The sequence below is a fragment of the Hemitrygon akajei genome, chromosome 17, assembly GCF_048418815.1.
Source record: "Hemitrygon akajei chromosome 17, sHemAka1.3, whole genome shotgun sequence".
In the NCBI taxonomy this organism is placed as follows: domain Eukaryota; kingdom Metazoa; phylum Chordata; class Chondrichthyes; order Myliobatiformes; family Dasyatidae; genus Hemitrygon; species Hemitrygon akajei.
Window position 1 is genome coordinate 13,656,312 of NC_133140.1, and position 15,656 is coordinate 13,671,967.

The 15,656-nt window shown below is 43.4% G+C and overlaps 1 protein-coding gene across 6 annotated transcripts in view; it reads right to left on the reverse strand.

Moving 5' to 3' along the window:
- The window catches only part of LOC140740502 (RNA-binding Raly-like protein), a 1,929,462-nt gene that overhangs the window by 27,028 nt on the left and 1,886,778 nt on the right, over positions 1-15,656 (reverse strand). For 5 of the 6 annotated variants that reach the window (XM_073069704.1, XM_073069701.1, XM_073069703.1 and 2 more), the window contains one exon: positions 6,475-6,542. The exons of the other annotated variant lie outside the window; for it this stretch is intronic. In XM_073069704.1, the coding sequence (XP_072925805.1) occupies positions 6,504-6,542 (39 nt within the window). In that variant the 3' untranslated portion in view covers positions 6,475-6,503. The remainder of the gene's footprint in view (positions 1-6,474; positions 6,543-15,656) is intronic. 6 annotated transcript variants of the gene reach the window in all.

Consider the following 15,656-nt stretch of genomic DNA (forward strand, 5'->3'; position numbering starts at 1 on the left):
ACACAGTTTCCACAAGTCCCCAGGGTCCCGACAGACTCCCCATCCCACGCTGGCGGCAGAAGGGAATACCCCCGCTATGGACTTCCACGGCACCGCCCGACTCAGCCTCGCAGACGCAGCACACACCGAAAGCGACCTGACCGCAGCGGACTCCGAGTCCGTCGAATCTCCGAGCCTCTGACCATCCCCTCCGGCACAGCTTCTCTGAGCACCATCCTCTGCTGAGTGTATTAAGATGCCCCCGCCAACGGCCATCGGCAACGCGACCCCGAGGACTGAGGGCCTGTTCTTCCCAGCAGAGTGCCTCTGATTCTCGGCCCTTCTTTTGTCCACTGGCTAACTCCAAACTGCCAAAACAGGAGATTCTGCAGATGCTGTAAAAATATCCAGCTTCTCACATCATTTCATTTCTTCCACCAACCTTCCTCCCTCACCTGGTTAACTCGATCTCCCCCCACCCCCCCCTTTAAATTCTGGCTTCTGCCCATGCCCTTTCCAGCCCTGATGAAGCGTATCGGCCGGAAACAACACCTTCTTGTTTCACTTCAAAGTCGCAGCCTGACCTGCTGAGTCCCTCCAGCATCTGTGTGTGTTGCACCGAAATGGGACTTTGCCTCAGACGGTTGGAGAGGTACGTGAAGAGGAAAGCTTTAGACCACAAGACCATGTGACAATGAGAGCCAGCAGCAGAATTAGGACATTCAGCCTATCAGGTCAGCTCCACAGCTGATATATTATTCCACTCAACCCCATTCTCCTCCCTGTAACTGATATCTTGACTAATCAACAACCTATCAATCTCTGCTCTTAATAACTTGACTTCCGCAGCCATAAGTAGCAATGAATTACACAGATTCACCATCCTCTGGCTAAAGAAATTCCTCTTCATCTCTGTTCTAAATGGACATCCCTCTATTCTGAGGCTGTGTCCTCTGGTCCTGGACTCACCCACTATAGGAAACATCCTCTCTGCCTCCATTCTATCAAGGCCTTTCAATATTCAATAGGTTTCAATGGGTACGGGTCAGTCCTGGACTAGATGTCCTGTTCACTTAAGGAAGACGAAACCTCTTCCTCAGCCTCTCCTTTCCAGTGTAGTGATTGCTGCAAGACTACCGTTTGGCTTGCCATGAAGGAGATCACTTGCAAATGGCCTCTCCTACACTACTGTGCCCATAGCAACGCCTTCACATGGCGTCCCTATTCTTACTGAGTTTCCTACGTCATGGCAGGACCGAGTGTCCAGCAGTATAACAGTGTGGGCAAGCTGGGCTCATCAAAATCATCAGTTCTGTCATCCCTATCATTGACATATAGTATGAAAAGAAGCGGTACCAACGCCGACATCTTCAGAACACCACCAGTCACCAGCAGCCATCCAGGAAAGGTCCACTTTTAGCCTTCTGCCAGTCAGTCAATTTCTATCTGTGTCTGTATCATTCCTGTAATACCATAGCCTCATGTGTGGCACCTTGTCAAAGACCTTCTGAAAATCCAAGTAACCTCAACTATTCCCTCAAACAATTCCAAGAGTTTGTCAAGCAAGATTTCCCCTTAAGGGAAACTATTCTGACTTTGGCCTATTTTATCATGTGCCACCAAGTACCCCCAAACCCCATTCTTAATAACAGACTCCAACATCTTCCCAAACACTTAACCCAGGCTAACAGGCCTGTAATTTCCTTTCTTCTGCCTCCCTCCATTCTTAAAGAGCAGAGTGAAATTTGCAATCTTCCAGTCCTCTGAAACCATTCCAGAATCTATTGATGGTAAAGGCTCATTACTAACACCTCCACAATCTCTTTAGCTATCTCTTTCAGAACCCTGGGGTGCAGTCCATCTGGTCCAGTTGACTTATCCACCTTCAGATCTTTCAGCTTCCCAAGCACCTTTTCCTTAGTAATAACAACTGCTCTCAGTTCTGCCCCAACACTCTCAGATTTTTGGCATACGTCTTCCACAGTGCAGACTAATGCAAAATACTTATTACATTTGTTTGCTATTTCTTTGTCCCCCTTTTCTTTCGCTTCAGTGTCATTTTCCAGCAGTCCAATATTCATTTTTGCTTTAGTTTTCTCTTTATATATCTGAAAACTTTTAGTACCCTCTTATATTATTGGATAGCTTACCTTCATATCTCATCGTTTCTCTCCTCATGGCTTTTTTTAGTCACCTTCTGCGGGTTTACAGAAGTCTCTGAATCCTCTACTTTCCCACTAATTACTGCTCTATTGTACTCCCTCTGCTTTGCTTTTACACTGTCTTTGACTTCCCTTGTCAGCCATAGTTGCCTCATCCTCTCTTTGGAATACTTCTTCATTTTTGGGATGCATCTATCACATGCCTTCTGAATTGCCCCCAGAAACTCCAGCCATTGTTATTTTGCCATCATCCCTGGTGGTGTCTTCTTCCAATCAACTTTGGCCAGCTCATCTCTTATAACTCTGTAACTCTCTTTACTGCACTGTAACACTGATACTCTAGACTTTATCTTCTCCCTCTCCAATTGCCTCTCATTCTTGTAAACTCCAGTGAGAACGAGCTCAGAGTCGTCAAACACTCCTCATATGCTAACTCCAAATACAGCCTGACCAATGCCTTATAAAGCCCCAGCATCACATCCTTGAGGCCTGGCCTTTTGTTTCAATCTCTCAGGCATGTAGCAGGATTTAAAGGGCATAAGAAAGCCATCGCTTCACCTAACGTCCCATGATTCTGTGACACAACACTGCCACTCCCAGCAACTGAAGGGCAAAGTACAAATTCAGTATCAGTAAGACCCTTCCCTCTCAGAATCATGCCAGAGTTCAGCATAGACTCACAGAGCACTACAGTACAGAAAATGGCCCTTTGGCCCATCTGTTCATCGACCCCCACCTGGAATATACCGCTCCCATGCATGTACTTACCCAAATTTCTCTTAAACCCTCATCCGCTGACAGCTCATTCCAAACTTGCACCACTCTCTGAGTGAAGAAATTCCCTTAAACCTTTACCCTTTTAACCTTTAATCCATGACCTTTACTTCTAGTCCCACTCAACCTCAGTGGAAGAGCTTGCTTGACTTTATCTTATCCATCCATTTGTACACCTCAGTCAAATCTCCCCTCATTGACTCAGTGTTCACCCCAAGTGACTCCTGATTTTCTTGCTGGTGTTCTAAGGTCTCCACTGCCTCACCAGCAGGACACTTGTAGGTCCATTACACGGCTATCTGTGCATTTTAAGGACAATGATGCTGCATTCATATAACAGCCTTCAATCCTCAGTACTTCACAGGCAATCAGATCTCTCCTGGGAGCAGTACATGACTGCTGTCACAAAGAAAGCATGGCACAGATTCAGCATGTCACATGACACGTTGACAAACTTCTATCGATGCACAGTGAAATCTACAGAAAGTGGTTACAGCCCAGTCCATCACAGGTAAAACCCTCCATACCATTGAGCTCATCTACAAGGGCTGCTACCACAGGACAGCAGCATCCATCATCCGGACAATGCTGTCAATGGGCAGGAGGTGCAGGAGCCAAAGATTCCACACCACCAGGTTTAAGAACAATTTTTATTCCTCAACCATCAGGTGCCTGAACCAACGTGGATAACTTCACTCACCTCAACAATGAACTGATTCCACAGCCTATTGACTTACTTTCAAGGATTCTACAACCCATGTTCTCAGTATTATTTATTTACTTTTTTATTTATTATTGGAACAGTTTGTCCTCTTTTGCACACTGGATATTTGTCAGTTTTTGTTACGTACTGTAAATTTTATTATATTTCTTTATTTTCCTGTAAATGTCTGCAAGAAAATGAAACTCAGTGTAGCATGTGGTGACATAAACGTACTTTGATAATAAATTTACTTTGAACTTAGAAATTTGATATCTGGTATCAATTTTATTTCCATAATGCATAAATTCTCACAGCCAGTTTGTGACATGGTGCTACAAGGAGAGGTTGGGCAAACCAGGATTGCTTTCTCTAGAGCAGAGACTGAGGGGAGTCCCTATAGATGTTTATAGAACTATAGCAGTCAGTGAGAGGGGGAAAATTCAGGGTGCTGTGTGGGGCAAGTACATTTTAACAGAGATTGGCGGATGCCTGGAATGTGTTGCCAGAGCTGGTAGTAGAGTCAGAGATGATAGTGGTGCTTAAGGGAACATGAATGTGTAGAGAATGGAACAACAGGGACAGTGTGCAGGCAGAAAGGACTAGTTTAATAAATTTGGCACAACATTGTGGGAGGAAGGGCCTCTTCCTATCCTGTAAATTTTCTATGCTTTGTGTTTCCTGTCTCACAATACAGAAATGAGGTAAATAAGGTGTAGCAGCAGAAAATGGCCATTCAGCCCATTGTATCCACTGTTTATTCATGGCCAATATTTTCAACTACTCTCTCTCTTGCCACCTCTCCATTACCCTTATCACTTCAGAACCTATCTATCTCTGCCTTAAATTAGACCTATCGACTTGGCTTCCACTAATCTCATTGGCAACGCATTTCACAGATTCACCACCCTCTGCCTGAAGAAATTCCTCCATCTCTGTTCTAAAGGATCATCTCTATATTCTGAACCTGTGCCCTTGGATCCTATATTCTGCTGCTGGAAACATCTTCCCCACATCCACTCTATCCGGGATCCTATATTCCCCACATCCACTCTATCCGGGATCCTATACTCCCCACATCCACTCTATCCGGGATCCTATACTCCCCACATCCACTCTATCCGGGATCCTATACTCCCCACATCCACTCTATCCGGGATCCTATATTCCCCACATCCACTCTATCCGGGATCCTATATTCCCCACATCCACTCTATCCGGGATCCTATATTCCCCACATCCACTCTATCCGGGATCCTATATTCCCCACATCCACTCTATCCAGGATCCTATATTCCCCACATCCTCTCTATCCGGGATCCTATATTCCCCACATCCACTCTCTCCGGGATCCTATATTCCCCATATCCACTCTATTCAGGATCCTATATTCCCCACATCCTCTCTATCCGGGATCCTATATTCCCCACATCCACTCTCTCCGGGATCCTATATTCCCCATATCCGCTCTATCCAGGATCCTATATTCCCCTCATCCACTCTATCCGGGATCCTATATTCCCCACATCCACTCTATCCGGGATCCTATATTCCCCACATCCACTCTATCCGGGATCCTATATTCCCCACATCCACTCTATCCGGGATCCTATATTCCCCACATCCACTCTATCCAGGATCCTATATTCCCCACATCCTCTCTATCCGGGATCCTATATTCCCCACATCCACTCTCTCCGGGATCCTATATTCCCCATATCCGCTCTATCCAGGATCCTATATTCCCCTCATCCACTCTATCCGGGATCCTATATTCCTCACATCCACTCTTTCTGGGATCCTATATTCTCCTACTGGAAACATCTTCCCAACAACCACTCTATCCAGGCCTTTCAATATCTGGTGGGGTTTCAATGAGATTATTTTGAACACCATTAAGTACAGGCCCAGAGACATCAAGTGTTCTTCATATTGCCAAGATCTTGGGAACTGCCCTGTGTCCTCTCCAGGGCCAGCACATTTTTCCTTAGATACGGGGCCAAATATTGCTCAAAACTGACCAGAGAACCCTTGGTGACTTATTTCACTCAGGGATACAGATGAGCTCAATGAGATTTCCCTCTCTCCTTGATCTCAGAGCAGGTTAAAATGTTGGCGCACGATTGTGAGCTGAAGGTGTATGTTCCTTGAGTATAGGGCAGAGGGTACTAAGTGAGACTTGGGGGTTAAAACATAAAATAGATGGTGGGGCACCACACAGAACAGCTCGGAAGAGCAGAAGAGAGTCTATGGTTTGCTTCACGTCCACCAGTGCAGGCAGCTCGAGTCTGAGAACTCCTTCCAAAGTTGACACACCAGACAGCTGTCCTCCAATCCTCCACTGGGCTGGATCTTGTGCTGAAGATTTGGAGCAGCATGGGTTCTGCCTTGTGGAAGATAGGGCTGCTGTTGGTGGGCTAGAAGGGGGAATGTGGAAGAAGCCACTAAACATGCAGCAGATAAGAGAGGGGCATCTAAGAGGCTCTTAGATAGGCACATGAACACACAGAGAAAGGAGGGGCATGGACAATGTGCAGGCAGATCTTCACAATCTTTGTCTCACCATTTTGGGGGGAAGGGCCGTATGGTGTACAAGAGCAAATCTCAGAGCCAGTCCTAGTTGTGAGAAGAGGTCCAGAGCAACAACTGAGAGATCATTGTAGCTTAACCCACGCCCCTGTCAGTGTCAGCAGTGGTGACGGGACCCAGTGTTGTCTGTGTACAGTGATGTTGACTGCCACCATCGATCTCAGGTCTGGAAACACAGCCAGGGAACTTAAAGGTAAAGTGAATAATACTCTCACCTACCCTTCAAACACCACAGAGAGCAGCTAATTGGCAACAGAAAATGGCACGAACCTGAGCCCTGCTGCTCACAAGGGCTGTTTCTACTGTGTATCGGGTGTTTTCGGAGTGTGGTTATTCATCTAGAAGAAAAAACAGGTGAGGGGAGGATTGGGGGAGAAAGAGCACAGTTAATGCACAGGACACCTGACAGATACACTCAAAGCCCGAATCCGGGGGCTTGGCTTCAGATCACACCCAACGCTGACTCAGAAACGGAATACAGTGCTACACTTGTACTATGATGGAGAAGGTCATTCACTCCATCAAGTCTAAGCTATCTCCCGGTACATTCACATCAGCCGTTATTTACCTGACCTCTCTCATTTGCCTATCAAATCTTCCCACCTCTCCAACCACCCACTTACAAATAGAAACAGGGAAGGGTTAGATTGATCTTACTGTAGGCTGAAAGATCGGCACAACATCGTGGGCTGAAGGGCCTGTACTGTGCTGTAATGTTCTTTATTCTAAGTCCTACACTCTGGTCAATTTACAACGACCGGTCGGCCTACCAAACTGCACATCTCTAGGATGTAGGGACATGGGAGCAAACCAGAGTATCGGGGGGAGTGGGGGAGAACGTGCAGACTGCACATGTTCAGAATTGAACACGTGTCGCTGGAGCTGAGGGGTTACCAGCACTAACCACTGTGCTGTCACACAGCCATAGGGTTAACAGCAGGCATCCTGTCCCTCTGCCCATCCATTACCTTCAGCTCCTGGGACCATTCTCTCTCCTCCAGAGGTATGGCATTGCTGACAATGGGATGCCCATCCCACACCCCTTGCCTTTACACTTTGTTCGTGGCCTTCCTTGACTGAGATGGAAATGGGAAGGAGCCAATGGGCAGTTCTTCTCCTCTGGCTCAATTCCACCCTGGATATTTGCTCAGCCCTGCCCTTCAGTCTGTTTGCTTCTGACCTCCCTCACCACAGCCATGTTACTGGCCTGCACTCCCCACTCCTCAGCCAGCTGATTGGGAGAATTGAGGCTCAGGCTTAGAGTGGAGGCTTTGGACACTGACATAGATTCACTGACATAGAAGGCAGAAGACAGGTTAATAGCAGTGTGGAGGATCAGCTGGATCTTGGGGTCCACGTCCATAGATCCATCAAATTAACCATGCAAGTTGATAGGATTGTTCAGAAGACGTATGTTTATATGGTGTGTTGGTTCACTGGGCAGCAGATTGAGTTCAAGAGCTGCCAAGTATAGTTACAACTCTATGAAACCCTGGTTAGAGCACACAGAGTATTATGTTCAGTTCTGGATGCCTCATTATAGGAAGGATATGGAAGCTTTAGAGAGGAAGCAAAGGAAATTTATCAAGATACTACCTGGATTAGAGAGCATGTCTTATTATAAAAGGATGAGCAAGCTAGGACTCTTTCTTTGGATGGAAGGAGAATGGGGGGTGATAAGAGGCATAGATTGTGTGGATAACCAGAGACTTTTCCCCAAGACAGAAATGGCTAATACCAGGGGGGCTTAATTTTGAAGTAATTGAGGGCCCATATGTCCAAAGATAAATTGGCGCATATTTTTCTGAATATAAGCCCTATTTATGATAGATGTAACACAGAAATGGCTACTTTAACTCATATGTTTTGGTCATGTGTAAGTTTAAATAATTTTTGGAGGGATGTGTTTGGAATATTATCTAAAGTTATAGATATGGATGTTCAACCTAATCCACTTACAGCAATTTTTGGGATTATTCCAGAGGAAGCAAGCAAAGTGTCTGCTTCCGCCCAACATGTGATAGCTTTTTCAACTTTACTGGCTAAAAGAGCTATTTTGCTACATTGGAAAGAATCTAACCCGCCTACTGTTTTCTATTGGCTCTCCTCCATTATGTCATGTCTAAGCTTGGAGAAAATTAGAAGCCGGACATTTGATACATCCTTTAATTTTGAACAAGTTGGTGACCCTTTATTCAATATTTTCACATGATTTAATTTCTATCTATCTATCTATCTATCTATCTATCAATCTATCTATTTATTTATTTATAAATTCTCTTTGGGGAAAATCCTTATCCATGAAGGTTCGGAGATGACTGGAAGGATGTGTTTTTTTTTCTCTTTCTCTGTTTTTTCTAATTTTATCCTCAATTGGACTGCCCAATCTTTCTTTTTCTTTTCTTTTTTTTTCTTTCTTTTTTTTTGTTTTTTGCTCCAGTTTAGTTAGTGGGTTTTTTTTTTCTCCTTATCAATAAAATTTCCAATTTTTTTTCTTATGATTGTTATGAGGAGTTGTAGTTTTTTTTTTGGACTATTGTATATATAGCAGCATAATATTTTACTTATTTGATTTTGATATTATATACTTTTTGTTTTTACTATTGCTGTTTATATGTCTTTTATATTGTCTACTTGTTATACTCTTCTTCCGATTTGTATATTCTATATTTGGAAATCAATAAAAAGATTGAAAAATGAAATGAATTTTAAAGTAATTGGTGGTAAGTGTAGTGGGAAAGCCAGAGGTAGGTTTTTTACAGAGGGTGGTGGGTACATGGAATATACCCACCACCCATATACATATACATGGTAGAGGCAGGAACATTCAGGGCATTTAAGAGACAGATAGGCACATGGATGATAGAAAAATATGTGGGAGGGAAAGGTTAAGATGGATCTTAAAGTTGGATAAAAGGTCAGCACAACATCGTGGGCTGAAGAGCCTGTACTATGCTATTCGGTTCTATGTTTGATGTTCTATGTCTATAACACAGTGAGCCTGAGGGTGCAGGGGAAGTCTCGGAGGAAAGGAGCAGGTGAAACGCTTGCTAAATGTAACAGTCAAGCATCAACTGAAGAAATAAAAAAGTCTCATGGGGGAAAGAGTCACTTAATTTTAGTTCATGCAATGCTTTATGAACCCTACCTTTCATTATCTACCAAAAACAATTTCCTCTGCAAATTGCCCTAATGATGAAAGCTCATCTTAATAGCCCCAGGCTGCAGATTCGACAATCTGTGTAGAGGAGAGATTAAGGTTTAACATTTAACTCAGTGGGGAATCATCAAAGGCGGAGATCAGCTCTTTATTAAATACCTTTTAAATGAGACTGATATGTCGTGCCACTGGGTCACAGCGCTCAAAGTGTGAGTAATTTGCAGGATTTAAAAGACCCTGTTAAACACCACCCAAATTACTTGCTTGTCTTTGTTCTCCAGTGCTCAGGGACAGGGGAAGGGCGAAGCCCAGGCAGTTTCACAAAGGTTCCATGATGGCCTCATTAAGGCAGGTACAATAACAACACTTCAAAGACATTTGGGTAAGAGCAGTTTAGAGAAATGTTAACAAATGGGACTAGCTTGGTGGTCAGCATGGCTGAATTGGGCTGAAGGGCTTTTCTCCATTCTGTACAGCACCATGACTAGAACACACAAACCTTGGACACCGAGACAAGGCTGGCATGTAAAGCTCAATCAATGGGAAGGAATGTTGAGTAGAGTACATATGTGATTCATGTGTGATGGCTGATCTCTGCTCATTATTTTTTGTTATTTCACGGTAATTTTACAAATGCATTTGTTTTACGATTCTTGCCATTTTTATGCTATAATTTTGCAAGTTGTTTTTCTCAAGGGAAGCAAACTTAGCGCAGCTCTAACTCATCAATGGGTGATTACTGTGTAGGCCAAGTTTTTGGGCATGTTTAGAGAGGAGGTTGATTGACAAGAGCACCACAGGTTACAGGGAGAAGGGAGGAGAATGGGACTGAGAGGAAAATGATGGGATGGGCCAAATGGCCTAATTCTCCTCTTATGTCTTATGGTCAAAATGTTCAATGACTGAAGGAGGGAGGCAAATGGTTGGATTGAATTGTTCTCGATCTTTGGCAACTTACTTGCAAATGTTTTGTTACCATACAAGAAGACATCATCAGTGCGCTGTTACAGTACTTTCAAGGGAGGCAAAGACTACATATAGAGAGCCATGTAAATGAAAATTAATAAAATGAAATTGCAGCTGCAAATTTGAAAGAAATGTTAAATACTAGAGGTTTAAGTTGACAGGGGTAAAGTTTAAAGGGTATGTATGAAGCAGGTTGATTACACAGAGAGTGGTAGGCACCTTGACCATGCTACTAGGGTGGCAGTGGAGGCAGATGCTATAGCAGAATTTAAGAAGCAATGAGAGAGATACACGGACACAGAATTTAAGAAGCAATAAGAGAGATACACGGACACAGAATTTAAGAAGCAATGAGAGAGATACACGGACACAGAATTTAAGAAGCAATGAGAGAGATACACAGACACAGAATTTAAGAAGCAATCAGAAAGACACACAGACAGGCATGTCACTGAAGGATTGTACACTCAGTGACTACATTATTAGGTACACCTGTATACCTGCTTATTAATGCAAATATCCAAACATTCAATCACGAGGCATCAATTCAGTACATAAGAACATACAGAATTGACAAATGCTTCAGTTGTTATTCAGACCAAACATTAGAATGGGGAAGAAATGTGATCTAATTGACTTTGAATGTAGAATGATTGTTGGTGTGTTACAGAGTGGTTTGAATATCCAAGAAACTGCAGATCTCCTGGGATTTTCATGCACAACCGTCTTGAGTTTATATTACAAAAAAAGTCCACTGGGCAACAGTTCTGTGGGCAAAGTGCCTTGTTAATAAGACGGGTCAGAAGATAATGGCCAGACTGGTTCAAGCAGATAGAAAGGCGACAGGAGGTTCCTAATAAAGAGGCCACGGAGTGCTGAACACATACAAGAGATGTGCAGTTCAAGTTGGCTTCTTGGTTGGCACAAACTAGGTGGGCAAAAAGCCTCCTCCTGCACTGTGCTGTTTTATTCTCCAAAATTAGTAAGCTGGCCAAGTAATGTGGGTGGAAAGAGAAACTGTTAACCCTTCATCAGAACAATTCTCCAACCTGAAATGTTAAGCTTATTTCTCATCCCACAAACGCTGCCTGACCTGATAAATATGTCCAACCTCTTTTGAGAAGAAAGCAACTAACTCCCTTTAATTGTGAGCTGACACATTCAGCTGTACTGTCATCCCAATTTCGTAAACTTCACTGGGAGAAGAAAGCTCACCAGATGCAAAACAGACTTGCATACATACATAGCTTCTTACAGGAACTGTCCAAATAACAGGATATGACAGTGCTGGTCAGTGTAAGCCTTCCAGCTCCTCACATACACCTACTGCACACAGCAGCATCCAAGAACTGAGCTGAGAAAATGTGAACTGTAGTGACACAATGATACTCCATTGCAACGGCTTGCAGCCAACAATGCAGGATGACTGCATGTGTGTTCTATGGGAATTTAAGGAACAGAAATATGAAACTAGTCAGATGAACTGGGAGCATCAGATTTGATCAGACAGTTCAATGTTTCAAAATGATTGAAAAATTGATTGACAAATATGTCTGGGGTGTTAAAGACATTCAGTCTTCATCCATTGTTCCTTCTTTATTTCTTTTAATACAGTAGCATTGGTATTGGACTTTAGTGAAATATGGATTAGCATTCAGTCCCACAGCTCCCCTCTATACAGTCCTCGCTCCTGCTTCAGACAGGTATTCAATGACAACATTTAATCCCTTCACCCACCAGTGCACATTAGCCACAATGTACGCTGTCTACAACATGGTCACCTCCCTCACTGATCAGATTCCACAGCTCATGGCATTTATGTCTCTATTTATCACCCTCCAGCAGCTGTCTCCACCTTCACCCCCCAGGCCCATCGGCCTTTGTTTATGCTTGCCTCTGTTTATCACCCACCTGTCTCTGTCTCCCAATTCCACCATTTCACCATCATTCTTTACCTGTCCTCAATCCATCAATCACCTACTGGCCCCCGTCTAAGCACCCCGCCTCACAACTCCATACGTTGGCTAACATCCCCCCTTTACTCTCAGACTTGATGCAGTATATTGACCAGAAACATGAACAATTCTTTCCCACCCCTCCCACCATAGATGCCACTCGATGGTCTGAGTTACTGAGACATGACTTGCCCCACACAAAGCAACATTGACAGTCCTGTCCCTAACTAAGCCCTGGTTTACTAAACACTCATAAATCATATCCTTCAGAAACTTCTTCAGGAGCTTCCCTATCACTGATGTGAGACTCACCAGTCTATAGTTTCCAGGATTCTTCCCCTTGAACAATGGAACACTTTCAGCTTATTGGCCAGAAGGAACTACAATCAGGGAAAAGGAATGGAGGCGGCCATTTTGTGAGCTTGTCCTTGCAGCCATCATTTTGTGAACTGTTTGATGAATTTATTCTTGCTTTAGGATAACTTAATCTGAGCAATTCAACTTGGACACAAGGAGCTTCTGCTAAACCTAAGACCATTTTCAGATTTTAAGAACTGTTTTATTGTGTAAAATGGCAGGTCTGCAGAAGTGACTCATCATCTGGACCCAGTGTCTGGGTGAGCTGGTTTGATTGATTTGAACCAGAGTCAAAGAGAACAACGGAAGTCACCTAAGGTAGGAAGTTAAAGGCGAAGGCCATAAAACAATACAGCTTGTGGCCCTGGGCTACATCAAATAGGAATCTGACACATCAGATGACCTCGAGCCAATGGAATTGAAACATCATAGATTGACTGGATAAGGAAAAGTATAAAAATAGAGGATTTTGGGAGCTCAAACAGCAACAACTCTCCACAGACCTACCATTGTGGATGTGGAGGACCCCCATGTTGGACATGTGCAGATTACATCAGGACTACGAGGAATGCCTGGCCAGCGTAGACACTTTTTCCCTGGTATTATATTTTCTCTTCGTTGACAGTTTATGGAGGGACTGGGAAATGTAGTAGGTGTGCACACAGGTATTGCGTTGTGAAAATTCACGTGCTTGTGAACTGAGTCAATAAAGGTTCTTGTCATAAATTAGAGTCTCTTTGTGTCTAACTGATCACCCTAGCTGGATAAACCTCTCTGCTGAGTCAGCGGGAGACTTGAATCGGGCCACATTGGTGAGGTACAGAGAGTTTGCTACCACTAACCTAGGATGAAGAATTCAGGGAAGTCTGCAAATTCAGAGGACTTGAATTGTTTTGTTTGCAGGGAATCCTCCAGAAATATCTACTGGGGAAATACAGGAAGAATGCTGGTCACACTGGCGGTGGGGAAGCTCTTGGGAAGATTGCTCAGGGAAAGTTGTCAGACAAGGAATTTAAATAATTACAGATACCAGTGGTTGTTACGTTGTGTAACTCCAAAAACTAATCAAAAGAAACACACAGGAGCCACGATAAACTCGTCTACTTAGTTTTCACTCCATTTCTTTAGTGATGTGCTCACATGACATGGTGACGTAATGACGTGTGCCATTCACGTACTTTTACATATAACCCATAATGAATTACGTAAGCTAAAAATGCTTAATCAAACAATATATTTACAACATTACTCAAATGTTACTGAAATACTAAATAAACCAGAGTAGCTGTTGGCTGTTTAATTGAGGAATGGATAGAATATCAGCAGAAAATTAAAATAGATCGAGAAAGATCAGACGAGGAAAACACTGAATATCAATTGAAAGCTAAAGCAGAATGGGATGTATTAGGAAAGGAAAACCTAGAACATCAGCAGAAAGCTGCAGCAGAACAGGAGGCTCTGTGATGTGGTAGAACACCTTACAGAGAAACCTACTGATTTACAGGGCAGAGAACACATACTGTTTGTACCGGTTTCAGTTACAGTGTGAACCGCTGGTTAAAGAAATGAGTAAACAAGAAGAAGACCAAATCACTGAGAATGAAGTGGAAGAATTGTGGAAAGAGTGCAGTGACTTAAAGATGGCAAATGAAAGTGATACAGACATCAATGCATGAAAAGAAACATAACACTGGAGATCATACAAAGTGTTTAAAGCAGATACAAAAACTGCAGGGCCAACTCGCTGCAGAGAGAGAAATAATACTGTATGTGCTTTTGGATCTGAAGGACAGGAAAAGAATGAATATGGAGATATGGATTAGAATGATAAGGGGTGATCAGATACTGTTACAATGAGGAGCTAGCACCCGAGGATCCCTCGCTGACATGCAACCAAAAGGAGCTGGTACAGGAAATCAAAAGCAGAAAATAACATACACTTCCCATTCAGGATACAGAAGCTGAGGGATATTGCAAAGGATATCAGGATATATATGCCCAGGAATGATCCTAGGGAGCTGTCCCAGGCATTAGTTACCAGACAGTAATATATGGGCTGGATGATGCTGAGAAAAGGAGATGCACTATAACATGCTTGCATCTGAACAAACATTCCACTTTTCTAGAAACATGCAAACACACTGGGGGGATCAAATGAGGAGTTAAAGAATACGATATTGACTGTTATGGTTAATAACAGTGGGAACTCAGTGGATGAATTATGTAAAAGTCACCAGAGGAAAGGAGAACACCCCACTGCGTTTGCATCCCATCGGTGGATGGTGTTCCAAGAGGATTGAAATAATTTAGAACCAGAGCCCAGAGAGGTGAGATTGCTGGAGCCTTGACGCGGATCTTCATGCCCTGCCCAGGAACCTGCAAGGCCCCAGAGGACTGATGAGTGGTTAATATTGTACCTCTTTTTAAGAAGGGAACAAGGGAAAGTCCAGGAAACTGTAGACCGGTGAGTCTCATGTCAGTTCTGGGGATATTGCTGGAGAAAACTCTTAGGGATAGGATATATGAGCAGTTGGAGAACCATGGCCTAGTTTGGAAGAGCCAGCATGGTTTTATGTGTGGCAGGTCATGCCTTACCAACTTGAGTTTTTTACAAGGCGATGAGACAGGTTGATGAAAGTAGGGTAGTGGATGTTGTCAACATGGATTTTAGTAAGGCATTTGACACAATGCCTCACGGGAGGCTAATCTAGAAGATTAAAATGCATGGGGTCCACAGCAAATTGCTGTTTTGGATTGAGAATTGGCTTGCACATAAAAAACAAAAGATAGACAAAAGATAGACTCCTGATGAAGGGTTTTGGCCCGAAACATCGTCACTACTTCCTCCCATAGATGCTGTCTGGCCTGCTGAGTTCTGCCAGCATTTTGTGTTTTTATTAGATAGACAAAGGGATTCATTTGAGCTGGAGGTCTGTAATCAGTGGTATTTTGCAGTGATCTGTGCTGGGACCTCTGCTGTTGTGATGTGTATAAATGATTTTGGATGAAAATGT